This window comes from Benincasa hispida, chromosome 10 (genome assembly GCF_027475165.1).
Source record: "Benincasa hispida cultivar pf3 chromosome 10, pf3_genome.v1.1, whole genome shotgun sequence".
Classification (NCBI taxonomy): domain Eukaryota; kingdom Viridiplantae; phylum Streptophyta; class Magnoliopsida; order Cucurbitales; family Cucurbitaceae; genus Benincasa; species Benincasa hispida.
In genome coordinates this window covers 17500608-17516021 of record NC_143487.1, presented here as the reverse complement: position 1 = coordinate 17516021, position 15414 = coordinate 17500608, and the positions used below count along the sequence as shown (strand labels likewise).

The following is a 15414-nucleotide window of genomic DNA, read 5'->3' as shown; positions in this document are numbered from 1 at the left end:
AAGAAGGAACACACAAAATTATGTGGTGCGGCCAATAAGCCTACGTCCATAGAAAGATTCCTTTTCTTCCTCACTTGAAGATTACTCATAGTAGTTGTAGTTTATAGAAAAATAGAAAGTACGATGAACTCTATATTGTTTTGTTCTGATTAGTGGTATTTATAACACATACGATTTGACCGTTACAAGATATAAAGTTTATTATGTAAACTAAACTAGCCGAAAAGTATTTGAGTAGGTTTTTATAGGACTAAATTCAAAATTTGTTAAAAGATATAAATTAGAATTGGACAATTAAAAATATAAATGACTAAAAACGCAGGACTTTAAAGTATACGAAACGATATTTAAATTTACAAAAATAAAATTAAAATGTATTTTTAAAATAATTTTTAAAGTAAAAATCAAACTTTTCAAAATAATTGAATCTAAAACTCAAGTGAATTGCAATTCTTCATCCAATTGGCGTAAAGTAGAGTGGACAAGATGGTAATTTGACATTGTAATAGATAACTAGATAAGGTTCCGTGACTCTGTTTGTAGATTTTGCTGATTAATTTAGTTAGCCATTTCATCCATTTTTGCTCTGCTCAAATTGCTCTGCTCAAATTGCTCAAATTTCTCCAATAACAAGAGGAAGAAGAAGAAGAAGCAGTTAGGCCAAATGTTAGGCACTGTAAATCTTGTTATGGGCTCATCTTCAGCCGCTATGGCTACTCCAACGCATTGTACTGCCGTGAAATCTCTTGCGAGCTCCAGAATTGGTTACCACAGCCACTGCCGAACGATTTCATTGCCTTTGGGATTGCCTTCTTCTTCTATTTCCAGCTCCTGCTTCTTGTCTCCACCAGGTTCTTCTCTCTCTTCGCCTTTCAACACAGAAATCGCCGCCGTTAACTCCGATTCGGCCGACAAGGTATTCTTTAGCTTCTGAGCTTCTTCCGCATTTCGCTTCTCTTCAATTTCTGAACTCCGACGATGTACGTTATTGTTCATATCTAAGTTTAAATTAATTGTTGATATCCATGGAAATTAGGGTTGTTGTATGCATTTTCGAAGTCGATTCGTTTAAATTTAACCGCGGTTTCGATCTTAACTTGTCTTGCTGTTTGTGCGTTTTGCGTTTGCCCTAAATCGCTCTAGCGAAGTTCACTGGTTTTTATGTTGTTTCCAACGCAGCAAGAATCGAACAAGTATTATTTTGTAGTTGCAAATGCGAAGTTTATGCTTGATGAAGAGGAGCATTTCAAAGAACTTCTCTTCGAGCGGCTTCGGAACTATGGCGAGCGTAACAAGGAGCAGGATTTTTGGCTGGTCATTGAACCTAAATTCTTGGACAAGTTTCCTAATATCACAAAGAGATTGCAGAGACCTGCCGTTGCTCTTGTTTCAACGAATAGTACCTGGATTACGTAAGCTGCCTCCTTTCATTTCGCATTCTTGGTTTCTATTTACAACATTACATTATTAAATAGGCTAAATTATATATATATATATATATATATATATATATATAGACCTCTTAACAAACTTTATTCTTTGTTTCAAATATACCCCTATACTTCAAAAAGTTGCAATACTACCCTTGGCCTTGCATAAATGTTTGAATACTAATCTAGAATAGAAATCCTTTAGAATCTTGGATGCAAGTTTCAAACTACCTTTGGAGGAGAAATCCTTCTTTAGAATTTTGGAGAAAAATTGAGACATGAAATGGTATAATGGTGCAGAGATATTTTTTTATACTTTAGCCCATTAAATAAAGGGTGAGGATTCAGATCTTACAATCTTACTATTGTGGGCATAACCCTAATGTCTAATGACTGGTATTATGGTCAATTCCCATTTGCATTAGTATATTTAGTTCTTGCAGGTCATTGACTCTTGGAAATTTTATCATGAAAAAACTAATCATCCGAGGCCTTACGACGGATATTCGTATGCTTTTCACTGATATATATACTCATAGTTTTTATTTAAGAGATGGAGACAATCATATGTTGTGTTTAGATTTACAACAGGAAAAGGGATATGGAAAACTAGAGAAAAAAATGATCTTGCAAACAACTGGCTAGCTAACAAGTTTTCTTGACTCTTAGATGCTTGAATACAATCACAAGCTGCATTGCGTCTTAATTTTCCAGTGGTTTGTCATTTGCACATGCTGACCGAATAACATTTACTTTTCTTTAGATTCTGTAATGCAAACTGATCTTGTTATGTGTGAAGCTGTTTTGCTACAAAAACTGATAACTCAAACTCTTCTGTTGATTACTTCATGTAAAATGCCTCATGTTGACCTAATATTTCATAGGTTTTGAATACTAATTTGGTTCTTGTAGTTTAAGTTTTGTTCAATTTTAGTAAAAAAAAAATGCTCAAATTTAGTCTATGTACTTTCAAATCTTTAAATTCGTTCCAAATAATGGAACCCGACAAGTAAATGGACCAAAATGATATTATTATTTTAACCTATATTATACCATAGGAGAGAAATGTTTACAAACACTGTAAAATGACCTAAAAACTCAAACATTCTTGCATCTCCTGTAACAAAGTCTTTGCTTGACAGTCTATTTTGGTCCCTTTTTCTTGTTGATATGTGCAGGTTCATGAAGCTGAGACTGGACCGAGTTTTAGCCGAAAGCTATGAAGCCAACAGCTTAGAAGAAGCATTGGCTTCTACCCCGACGAACCTCGAGTTTGAGAAGCCTGAAAAATGGGTGGCTCCCTATTCCAAGTATGAATATGGATGGTGGGAGGCTTTCTTGCCACCCGTAACAAAAGCAGAAGCAAAAGTATAAGCTGTATGTAGCTTTAATTTGTTTATTTACTAGCCTTTTTTACCCTCTCTAATCAAGTATGAATTTTGATGGCGTGAGGATTTCGTAAAACATTTGTAGTCGAAAGGCAGTTTTTTTGGAGTAATTTAGTATGGTAAAAGTAAATCTTATTTCGAAAAGGCTGTAAATCTTAGCCACTCTTAAGGATAATTTTGTTTGTGTGCCTGTTTTTCATTTGAGTTGCATGCCCAGGATCCATTTCTGACCTTTTGTTTGTTTGTTTTTTTAATAGAAATATTAATTTTTACTGCTAAACTTTGAGATTGTAATAATAGATACTTTTGATTTACGAACGGAAAGTAACAATCTAGTTATTAAACTTTAATTTATAATGATTTTGTTCCTATGATTTAATAAAATTTCTTATATGTGTAGATTAATAAAGGGAATAAAACTTATTTATAATATAATGACGACGTCATTAAATAATAAAAATTGACACTTTATTTTAATAAAAAAATTTCCAATAGAGATTAACTTGTTACTTTCATGAAAATCTAGGGATGAAAAATGTTTTTTAACCATTAAAATATTGAGCTAATAATTGTTGCAATTCAAATGTGAACTCATGTAAGTTTATCAATTTATACCATCACTAACATTGTGTTTGAATAAGCATTCTTTGGGACTCCTAATTTTATCAATTAAACTTCTAGCCTTTTATAGACGAACTAGTTTGGACTCGGTTAATATTTTCTTTAAAAATCATTGATACATCAATTTTTCTTACATTTGAAGGAGTCTACACATGTAAGAATTAATGCATTAATAATTTTCATATATAATTTTAATAATGAGTCTAAATTAATTCATTTATGAAAGTTCGAGAGTTTAATTGAAACAATTATAAGTATCACATGATATTTTGAAACAAAGTAGAAGAATGGTGTAAAATGATATACTTACAAAAGTTCATGTTTAAAGGGTTAATTGCATAAATAGAATTCAAGCCCAAAATAATATAATATGTAGTACAAGGATAAAATAATTGCATATATAGGTAAAAAAAATGGTAAAAGACTAAAAAACCCATGTCTAGTAACCATTTTGTTCGCTTCTTCCCGGTTTTCTCAAATTAAAGGCTATCACTGATAGCAGCTATCAGTGATAACCACTGATAACTGCTATCGCTAATAGCTTCTATCAATTACTATCAATGATAGTTGCTATCGACGATAGCTTTCAATTTGAGAAAAATTAATACAATCTTGAAATATTAGCTTTTAATTTGCTATCAATTATCAGTAGCTATCATTGATTCACTTTCATCAATTGGAATCAATGTTGAAATATTATTACTTAAGGCTATCAATGGCTATCAATGATAGATTTATAAATAGTGATCAACTTTGAAAGAAGACCAACAACTTTGATTACCATAGTAGTTATCACTAATAATCTTTTATCATGGTTATCACTGATAGCAGTTAACAGTCGTTATCACTTATAGACTTTCGCCAGTTAGAATCAACCTCGAAATATTAACACTTAAGACTATCAATGATAAACTTCTATAACTGGTTATCACCTTTGAAAGAAACTCGATATATAGATATCACTTAAGTTTATCACCGATATCACTAACATCACTCATATTGTGATTATCAGTGATAGCTTCTTTCACTGATAAGATGTTATCAATGATCTCACTGATATCATGCTATCAATGATAGTTCTCTATCACCGATAACGTGCTATCAGTGATAGTTCTCTATCACCGATAACGTGCTATCAGTGGTAGCTTCTATTATCAATAACGTGCTATTAGTATTAGTTTCTATCACTGGTAATATGCTATCAGTAGTAGCTTCTATCATAGCCACTGAACGCCTTTTTGCCCCTTTCTTGTCCTTCCCAAACATTTATAAGTCCCTTTTCTTTTCGATGATAACTTCTATCACTTATAAACATGGTATCTGTGATAACTTCTAGGCATTCCACTTACATTTTAGTTCGAGATTCAACTTTATTAATTAAATTCACTAAGTTGGCTATCAATGATAGATTTTTATAAGTGACTATTAACTATGAAAATATAATCAAATATTAAGCTATCGATGATAGAAAATATTAGTGGTTATCACTGAACTCAGCCTCATAATTCTTGTGGAAAAAAAAAAGAAGAAGAAAAAATTCAAATAAAGGAAAGAAAAATTTTTAAAATAAGAGAAAGAGAAGAAGCAATCCTTATCACATTGGGTTATTTTATTAGATTGGGCCCTACTATTCCTAGTTAATTAGGGTTTAATGGGAATCCTAATTGAACTAGTATATAGTCTTTCTTGAATCCCATCTAGACAAAGATCCCACTAAGGGCATCCGGAGTTTTGGTTGAGGAAGAACATAGTCATCCATCATCATCTTGAAACTATCATCAATTTTTCTAATGGAATTCAGTATGTTATTCTTGACAATTTGACTTGAATGATCCTAGGGTTTATCTATTCAATATAGATATTAAGAATTTTTGCTAAGAAGTGGTTTCAGAGCATGAATTTCTATGTTGAATTGTTGGTTTCGTTTTGTTTTCCATTGGGCATGAGATTAAATCCTTGAATTCAGTAAAGTTTTTTTTAAAGATTAAAAAAAAAAAAAACTGAAACACACTTCACGCCGGTAACTGGCAAAAGCAATTAACAGCGAGATTTTGTTCGTTTTCTTGTCGTAAGTTTCAAATATAGGTCTTGCCGGCGTGAGGGAGTTGGGTCGCTGATGTAAAGGAGTTGGTATTTGTCCATTTGAAGTTTTGTCAGCGATCTCTTTTTGATTTCGTGGGATTCTATCAATAAAATGGAAAGTTGGTGTTGGCGATCTTCATCAACAAGATCAATCTTAGCCACTTAAAATTTATCTTAAATTGTAATCTCCTCTGCCAGAAAATCAATTTGGTAGAATTAAATGTGATTGATAATTTAAGTGTTTTTTTTAAATATGAGTTTTTAAATGAATAAGCCTATGAATTTAGGTTTAAATTTGATTAATCTGGTTTAAATTTGATGTTGTGGTATTGAATTTAAATTTGATTGATAATGTGGTAAATTTAAATTTAAATTTGATTGATATTTTGGTGAATTTAAATTCAAATTTGATTGATGACATTTAGCAATATTCACATGTTTTGTTGCTTTAATTGTATTATGTGTATGCAATTATTAAGTGAATATTGGTAAAGACTATTTGGTGTTCTTCCTCTTTTATTTTTGTACAATAATATTATTATATTATTGTGTCTTATATTTTAGATTGAGTTGATCAAAATAATATGTTACTAAAGTAGCCTATGTTATCTAGATTAATTTAATTCTAAAATATAAGATGTGCATATTCATGAATTTATGCGGATAATTATCGGCCCAAAGGAAGATAATAATTTGGCCAAATTGTGGATATGCATGTGGTAATGAGTATGTGGAAATTATAAGGATTGCTCATGTGAAAAATAGTCGGTCCAAAGAAAGGCTATTTTTTGACAGAGTTAATTGTTAGTACTTTGATTACTACGTTGAGAGTACCATTTACAGTTGGTGCTTTTGCCCAAAGGCTCGACATCAATGTTGTGTTAGATATCTTGTTAAAGGGCCCCACCACATATGTGAAATTATTTTGTTATGTTTTAATTGTGAGCATATATTTTGTTGTTTATTGTTTGAGTTGGTCTTACTCAAATATATGGAAATCTAAGTTCAATCCCTAAGTTGAATGGATCAAACTTCAAGATTTGGAAAGAAAGCCTAGAGATACTTCTTGGGTGTATGGATTTGGACCTTGCATTAAGGACCGATAAACCTACTTCTACTGAGGAACAACCAAATACGGCTAATATAGAGAAGTGAGAACGGTCAAATCGCATATGTCTGATGATCATTAGGCACTCCATTCCGGAGTCTTTTCGGGGTTCTATCACGGAAAGTGAAAATGCCAATAAGTTCCTTGCTCAAATTGAGAAATATTTTGCTAAAAATGAGAAAGAGGAAGCAAGTAGTCTTTTGACTTCTTTAACTTCTATGAGGTATAAGGGCAATGGAAACATAAGGGAGTACATTATGGAAATGTCCAATCTCGCAGGTAAATTAAAGGCACTTGATATCGAGATAAATGAAAATTTACTCGTGTATCTGGTACTTATCTCTCTTCCTGCACAATTCACTCAGTTTAAGATAGGCTATAATACTCAGAAGGATAAATGGAGGATTAATGAGCTTATCTCACAAGGCTATAATACTCAGAAGGATAAGTTGAGGAACTTTAACTTTTGGTTTTAAAGTTCCTGCACAATTCACTCAGTTTAAGATAGGCTATAATACTCAGAATGTATTAAGGGAAAACAGACAAACATAAGAAAATTAGGTGCCAACAGATGCTTAGACGTCTCAGAACTAATACATACAGACATTTGTGGTCCATTCCCTACGGCCTCTTGGAATGGACAACAATATTTTATTACGTTCATAGACGACTATTCAAGATATGGGTACCTATATTTAATTCATGAGAAGTCTCAATCCTTGGACGTTTTCAAGTCTTTCAAAGTTGAAGTCGAACTTTAACTTGGAAAGAAAATTAAGGCTGTCAAATCTGATCGTGATGGTGAATATTACGGTAGATATGATGAATCAGGTGAACAACGTCCAGGACCCTTTGCCAAATACCTAAAGGAATGTGGAATCATCCCGCAATACAGTATGCCGGGCAAACCCAGCATGAATGGTGTAGCGGAGAGGCGAAATATAACACTTAAGGGTATGGTAAGAAATATGATTAGTCATTCTTTTCTACCAGAATCCCTTTGGGGTGAGGTACTAAAGACTGCAACATATATCCTTAATAGGGTACCTAGTAAAGCAGTAGTTAAAACCCCTTATGAGTTGTGGACAGGAAAGAAGCCTAGTATTAGGCATCTTCACATCTGAGGTTGTCCAGCTGAGGCTAGGCCTTGTAGGCCTAATGAAAGAAAATTGAACTCAAGAACTATTAGCTGCAATTTTGTTAGGTATTCTGAGCACTCTCGGGATTTCAAGTTTTATGATCCCACTTCTAGATCATTGTTTGAGACAGGAAATGCTAGATTCCTTAAGGATGTTGAGTTTTAGGAGGAGGGGGGGGGGGGGGGGGGGGGGGGGAGATAACATAAGGAAAGTTGTCTTTGAAGAGAAAATTGTTTCTTTTCCTCATTTGATTATAAATGATGTTCAGGCTTTAATTCCTGACTTCATTATTGAACCAATTATAGAACAAGACAACATTGAAGTCCCCGTTGTTGAATCTGAAGTTCAAACTTAACAACCTTAAGAAGTGCCATTAAGAAGATCTACTAGAGAGAGAAGAAGTGCAATTCCAGATGATTATATTGTGTTTCTTCAAGAACATCAGGATGATGTAGGCGTATTGGAAGATGATCCAATCAACTTCCAACAAGCTTTACAAAGTTCTAACTCTCGAAAGTGGATAAGTGCTATGGAAGAGGAAATAAAATCCATGAAAGACAATGACGTTTGGGAACTTGTCGAAATGCCATCAGGAGTGAAACCCATAGGTTGTAAATGGATATTTAAAACCAAAAGGGATTCACATGGCAATATCGAAAGATATAAGGCTCGTCTTGTTGCAAAAGGTTTTACTCAAAAGGAAGACATTGATTACAAAGAAACTCTCTCCGGTTTCTTCGAAATACTCTTTTAGGGTAATCATGGCACTGGTAGCTCACTTTGATTTAGAGCTACACCAGATGGATGTAAAATCTGTGTTTCTCAATGGGAACATTGATGAGACGATTTATATGGTGCAACCATAAAACTTTGTGTCTGGTAATTCAAAGTCTATAGTGTGCAAATTAAAGAAATCCATCTACGGTCTCAAGCAAGCCTCTCGTCAATGGTATCACAAATTCCATGAAGTGATAACCTCATTTGGTTTTGAGGTGAACATTGTGGAAGATTGTGTATATCACAAGTTCAGTGGGAGTAAATCAATCATTCTGGTGTTATATGTCGATGACATACTCATAGATAGTAATGATGTAGGTTTATTGCATGATACTAAGACATTTCTCAAAAGAAATTTTGAGATGAAGGATCTTGGTGATGCTTCTTTTGTATTAGGAATTGAAATACTGCGAGATCGTTCTCAAGGTATTTTGAGATTGTCACAAAAGAACTACATTGAAAAGATCTTGAGTAGATTTGGCATGAAAGATTGTGAAACAAAGAAAACAAAAATTGGACAAATGAAAGAAAGAAGCAAAAATCGAATAAATGAAAGGATAAAATAAAAAAAGGGAAGAAGCAAAAACTGAGAAAAAAAAGAAAATGAAAAAATGAAAAAATGGAGGGAAGAAACAAAAATCGAAGAAGAGAAAAAAAATAAAAAGACTAAAAAAAAGTGTACAACAAGATAAGACAAAGGAGGGCGAAATTGAAAAATTTTTTTTAAAAAAAATCAAAGATTGACTAGTCAACTCATCCATATTTGCAAATAATTTAAAGATGTAATATATTTTTATATTTTTTCTCTTATTCTACTATGTATTACAAATATCCTATTATTATTATTATTATTATTATTTTGGAATTTAACTTATAATAAAGTGTTAGGGAATATGAAAATCGTGAAATAAGTTGTAAGAAACAAGCACAATTTAAAAAATTAAAAAAAAAAAGTTACTAAACGGGGTGCAAATACTAGATTCTTTAGCGTGTTTAATAAATTTTTGAAATTTAAATTTTCTATTTATTTGGTCATTGACCTATTAGATATTTTTAATAATTCACAAACCTATTAAACACAAAAATAAAATTTACGTTTTCACTAGTCATAAAATTATTTATTTATTTTTAATCTAGTACATCATTTAATTTTTAATTTTTTCAACATAACAGTTATTGGACGCAAAACTAAAAGTTCAAGGACTTAATAAACTATTTTCAAGTTAACAACCTATTAGACACTTTTATAAGTTTAAAGACTAATTTTATAATTTAACTTAGATCAATTACTTTTTTATAATATCAAAAATTATTCACAAATAAATGATATATTTTGCCCCTAAATCTTTTTTTTTTTTAGAGTATTTATTTATTTTTAAGTCCAACCATATGTCAAGGTGAAAGATTTGAATCTATGTCTGTCAAATGTTACATGTTCTATGTGGATTATCAGTTGACACCGAGGATGTCATTCTTTGAGGTAATAATTGCATGAAAGTATAATAATATTATTTGCAATTTACACTAAATAATATCACACTAGATAATAAAACTTCATAATCTTCTTTCTTTTCAATTTGGAGTGGTGGAATCTACGGTCTGAACTATTTAACCAAATTTGAGTTAATTGCTTGAGAGAGAGAAAAAAAGTCTATATTCTTCAGGTTTATGGAGGAATTGGTCATTCAGAAGCGTCTTCAAGCTCCTGCAATCTCCTTGAGCGGCTTCCACATGAACTTCCTCCTACCAAAACAAAGTCAATCTTCCCATATTGAGATTCCCACGTTAAAAAATTCAATATATTCTCTATAAGATACACGAATTACTATCTCATTATCAATTAGTTTAAAGTGAAATCGTAAATGATTAAGAGATCAAGAGTTCAATCCATGATAACCACCTATTAAAAATTAATTTTCAATAAATTTTCTTGACACCCAAATGTTGTAAGATCAAGCGGGTTGTTCCATGAGATTTAGTCGAGGTGTACGTAAACCGGCCAAGACACTCACAGATATTTAAAAAAAATTATATGTTAATCTAATATAATTTTCGAACCCATGAAATCTAAGAACTTAAATGAAAAATCAACTTAAAATAATATGGTGAGGATTCCTAATTGGATGAGACGAACTTATAATCTTTATAAAATGCACAGACTCTCGTGATAACTTATACTTTGGATTCAAATGAATTTCAATGAGAATTTTAACTTCAAACTATGTTAATTGCTGTTAATCTATATTCTCTTCGCCGTTCCGGTTGAAATCTTCTTCACGTTTATCTCACACATCATTCCTCGAATTAAAACAAAAAAGAAGGCAAAATTTCAAAACATATAATGAACTTCTCCATTTCTTTTTCTAAAATACACTTGTTCTGTTTTGAAATATTCGTCAAAAATTGAAATCTTAAAGTTGGTGACTGAAAGTCTCTCAATTTCCGTTCAAAATTGATTTTTAAATCAAAGTTTTGAAACATTTAGAATTGGTCAAAATAATATTCATTGTTAAACGTATTTTTGAAGTCTCATTTCTGCGAAAAAAAAGAAAGAAAAAATCACAGATAAAAAAAAGTTAAACTATTTATAGAAATAGCAAAAGAAAATAGACAATCATAAAATATTTTATCACATAGTATCATTGATAGATTCTATCATACAACACTCATAGACTCTATCGATCTCTAGACCTATTTGAAGATTGGATTTTAATATTTTGCCTAGATAGTTTTAATTATTTTTCTATTTTCAAAAATCTCAAAATAAATTATATAAAAAAAGTAATTTTCTAATTTAAACTAACTTTATAATAAAAGAGATAGTTGTAAAATTTTTCCATATTTTATAAATATTTTGGATATTTTTTTATATTTAAAAACAACCCATTATAAAAACTATCTATTCCGATTTGGACCGTGAAAGCGGCGAAGAAACTTACCAATTCCCACACTCGGCGATGACTCGGACATTGGGCCGGAGAGTCGGCAGCAAAGCAAGGAACTGCAACTCCGCCTTGGACAGAACCTGAACAATGTTTCCAATTCGGTAATCCATTCTTCTCTAAGTGGCTGATTCTGAGTCGTTAATGGCAGTTCAAAGAATCTCACCTTGGCCTCGATTATCCACACGACGAGTCCCTTCGCGTTCGGAGGCAGAGCCGCGAGCCTGTAATCAACTTCCGGCGGGAAATACCACCGTGCGATCGGCTGTTTCCCCAAATGAGCCTGCAATTCGAAGCCAAAGTAAGAACAATCGAAGAAACCCTAGAAAAAAATAACGAAGGTGAATTAGCCGTAAGGATTCGATTCAACGGACAGGGCAAACAGGGTGAATCTTGGTGAGAGTGGTTTCAGGATCTCCAAGGCCGCGAGCGGATAGATCGAGGAAGTAGTAGCCCTGGTAACGGAGGCGATTTAGGTATCGGCCTTCATAGCCGCCTTCGTGCGGCGAGTAAATAGCTAGGGCTTTGTGTTCCTCGACGTCCGATAGCCATTGCCCTAGGTCGAATTTAAGCAAATCTCCGCCGATGAAGTCGCCAATTCCGATTCCCTCGCATCTCACCGTCGCGGCTCTGCCATTGCGGGCAGCGAAACTCGACCTTCGCACGCTCATCGGCACCGTGAACGGCAAGGTGCGTGGATGTTGCAGCCTTGGCTGAAGACGGAGCGGTGGCGCTAGAGCTGCTCCGTTCAACATGGAGGCTACAGGGGCCATTCGTGGGGGTTTCTGAAAGAGAATTCGAATGTGGATGGAAGAATGAGGATAGGAGAAAGAAAGAAAGCCATGGCTGAGGAATTTGATGGAAGTTGAGACGAGGTGGAAGTTATGCAGATGCCATTGTTGAAGTTTGTGTGGATGAAAATGGAGATAAAACTCATCTATTTGGGTTCGCTCTTCTTTCTTTTAACGTAGAGCTTGAGAGCTGACAGTGATAGCAAGATGGGGAAAATTTTAGGGGGTGTTTGTTTTGGGTTAGGCATTATGCCCAACCAGAAGTCACACGAGCTTGAATATAAATCCAAATCCATTGTCCATTGTTACTTTTTTTTTTTTTTCCTTCTAATTTAATTTAGGAAGTTTGTTGACCAACCTTTGGACACCACCTTCCGTGGCTGCCATCGGCCAATTCTGACCGTCACTTCCAATGAACCTCCGGTCTCCATATCCGACAAACTTGTCAATGAACTTCCGGCCACCGACTTTAGTCAAACTTCAGCCACCACCGACCAACTTTGAATGAAAACACTTTTACCCTCCATTTGGATTGAAGAAAGTTTCAAAAATTATTTTAAATCTTGTGATTTAAAATGTGAGAAATTATTATAAATTAATTATTTTGTTGGAACGAGAAAAATTTGAAATGAGTGTAATTAAAACTTTGTGTTTAGATGGTAATAAGAAAGGAAAAGAAAGTTAAAAATTTATTAATATAGACCTTTAAATATGATGTGTTAATTGAAGGGGAAAAAAAACTTTCCTACTAAAATGCTCAAATTTTGGAGGGGATTTCATAGAATTTGAAAGTAAATTATTTATGCCTCATTTGGTAACCATTTCGCTTTAGGTTTTTGTTTTCTAAAATTAAGCCTATATTATCCGCATTTTTTTATAATGATTTGCATCTTTCACTTGAATTTTTAGTCAAATTTCAAAATATAAACAACTCTACTTTTTTTTAGGCCCCGTTTGGTAACCATTTTGTTTTTTTGTTTTTGTTTTTGAAAATTAAGCCTATGGACACGCTCCAAATTTCTTCCTTTATTATCTACTTTTCAACAATTGTTTAAAAAACCAAGCCAATCTTTTAGAACTAAGGTCCCATTTGGTAATTATTTGATTATTTGTTTTTTGTTTTTTAAATTAAACCTATTCTATTCACATTTCTAAAGTGATTTGCATCTTTCTGACGTACAATGGTTGAATTCTTAGCTAAATTCCTACAACAAAGACAATTTTTTAAAAGGATTTTTTTAGTTCTCAAAATTTGGCTTAGTTTTTTAAGTCATTGGTCAGAAATTTGAGAGTGGAGGTAATTAGGTTTAATTTTCAAAAACAAAAACAAAAAATAAAATCGTTACCAAATGGGGCCTAAAAAAATAGATTTGTTTTTATTTTTGGAATTTGGCTAAAAATTCAACCATTGTACTTGTGAAATATGCAAATTATTGTAAAAAATGTGGATAACATAGGCTTAATTTTCAAAAACAAAAACATAAATCGAAATGGTTACCAATTGGGGCATAAATAATTTACTTTCAAATCCTATGAAATTCCTCCAAAATCTGAGCATTTTAGTAAGGGAAGTTTTTTTTTTTTTTTTTTTTTTTTTTTTTTTTTTTAAAAAAAAAAGAAACAAGATTTGAAACCACTTTAGATTTCAAAATCATTCTATTTCCTGGAATACTAAACAGTGGAATTCCTTTGAAATTCATTATGAACTGACATCCCTCAAAATCACGAGTTCCAAAACAGGTCATTAATATATAACAAACCAAACAAACTTGTATATAAAAATAAGGGTGAGTAGGGATGGTAAAAAAAGCGCGCCAAACAATCGAAACCAGCCGAACCAAGGGTTGGAGGCCATTTTTTTTTTAAAAAAACCAATTTTCTCAAAATATAGTTAAAAACCAAACAACCCCGACCAACATTTAGCCCGAATGGCCCGATTTCAATCGAATTATAAATATTATAACATTTATTAATATACTTTTATTATAAATAATATGATAAAATTAGAATAACTCAATTTTTTTTATTAAATTAATATTAGACCGAAGTAAACCCTTTTTGGTATGTTTGGCTCACCAACATGAGTTGAATTGAGTTGGTATATTGTTTGGTCCACTAACTTTAAATGTTGATGGAGTTAAGTCGGTATATTTTGCCAACTCACCCTAACTCTCCCTTCTTCCCATATTTTCAATGGCTCTACCCATCGACCACCATCACATCCTGAGAACTAACTTCGGGCTCTGACCACCTCCGATGACAACTCCGGCTCCGGGCTCCAACTACCAACTCCAAGCTTTGACGACCACCTCCGATGAAAATTTTGACAACAAAATTCGGACTCCAACAACCACCTTTGATGACAGCTCAGTTGACCAACTCCGAGTTCCAACAACCTTCACGTGACCAACTCCGACAACCAATTCTGACCTCTGACAACCACTTCTGATGATCACCTTTACGCTACCAACTCCGAGAACCACCTTCGTAGACTCCAAAAACCACCTCCGACTACAAACTCTAATGAAAATCACCTTCGATGATCACCTTTGAGCGAGCAACTCCAACAAACAACTCAAGGCATCGATAACCACCTTCGATAACAAACTCCAATAACCAACTCTAATACCACCTTCATGCGACTAACTTCGGGCTCTGACAGTCATCTCCGACTACAATCTCAAGTAAAAATCATCTTTGATGATCAACTTCGACAGTCACTTTCGCCTGATCAACTCCAGGATTCGAAAACCACCTCCGATGACAAACTTTGACAACCAACTCCAATATATCTTCATGTGACCATCTTTAGGATCCAATAATCAACTCCGACTACAAACTCCAACAAAAATCATTTTCAATAATAAACTTCAACAACCACTTCTGACTACCATAAGACTGATGACTGTTAAAGTATGTTATAAGATTGTTGATTATATAAAAAATATTATTTTGTCTACATTAAGTGCAATATTTATACGTAACGAATTCACATATCAAATGAGTGTTAAGAATATTTAGACGAAAAGTATGTAACATATAAAAAAAAATCATAAAATGAAAATTTGTTTCCTAGGACATTTTCTATAAAGAAATAGTGAAAAATAGAGATTTATTCTCTAATGATCCTCCAAAT

The 15414-nt window shown here is 33.0% G+C and overlaps 2 protein-coding genes across 2 annotated transcripts; one reads left to right on the top strand and one right to left on the bottom strand.

The window, feature by feature from the left end:
* The first annotated feature begins 448 nt into the window (after positions 1 to 448).
* Positions 449 to 2962, top strand: EMB3143 (YCF54). Its single transcript, XM_039044477.2, has 3 exons — positions 449 to 916; positions 1180 to 1412; positions 2609 to 2962. The coding sequence occupies exons 1-3, from the start codon at positions 665 to 667 to the stop codon at positions 2802 to 2804; spliced, it is 681 nt and encodes a 226-aa protein (XP_038900405.1). The 5' UTR covers positions 449 to 664; the 3' UTR covers positions 2805 to 2962.
* Positions 2963 to 10013: 7051 nt separating this feature from the next.
* On the bottom strand, positions 10014 to 12582 carry LOC120087766 (NAD(P)H-quinone oxidoreductase subunit N, chloroplastic). Its single transcript, XM_039044655.2, has 4 exons — positions 11862 to 12582; positions 11654 to 11770; positions 11485 to 11570; positions 10014 to 10288 (listed from the first exon to the last, which is right to left on the bottom strand). The coding sequence occupies exons 1-4, from the start codon at positions 12258 to 12260 to the stop codon at positions 10243 to 10245; spliced, it is 648 nt and encodes a 215-aa protein (XP_038900583.1). The 5' UTR covers positions 12261 to 12582; the 3' UTR covers positions 10014 to 10242.
* Between the last annotated feature and the right edge of the window lie 2832 nt (positions 12583 to 15414).

Coding starts and splice junctions, on each gene's coding strand:
- EMB3143 (XM_039044477.2), top strand. CDS start 665: ATGTTAGGCACTGTAAATCTTGTTATGGGCTCATCTTCAGCCGCTATG. Junction 917..1,179: donor ACTCCGATTCGGCCGACAAG/GTATTCTTTAGC, acceptor TTTCCAACGCAG/CAAGAATCGAACAAGTATTA. Junction 1,413..2,608: donor ACGAATAGTACCTGGATTAC/GTAAGCTGCCTC, acceptor TGATATGTGCAG/GTTCATGAAGCTGAGACTGG.
- LOC120087766 (XM_039044655.2), bottom strand. CDS start 12,260: ATGGCCCCTGTAGCCTCCATGTTGAACGGAGCAGCTCTAGCGCCACCG. Junction 11,571..11,653: donor TGTGGATAATCGAGGCCAAG/GTGAGATTCTTT, acceptor AACATTGTTCAG/GTTCTGTCCAAGGCGGAGTT. Junction 10,289..11,484: donor ATCGCCGAGTGTGGGAATTG/GTAAGTTTCTTC, acceptor TTGTTTTGGTAG/GAGGAAGTTCATGTGGAAGC.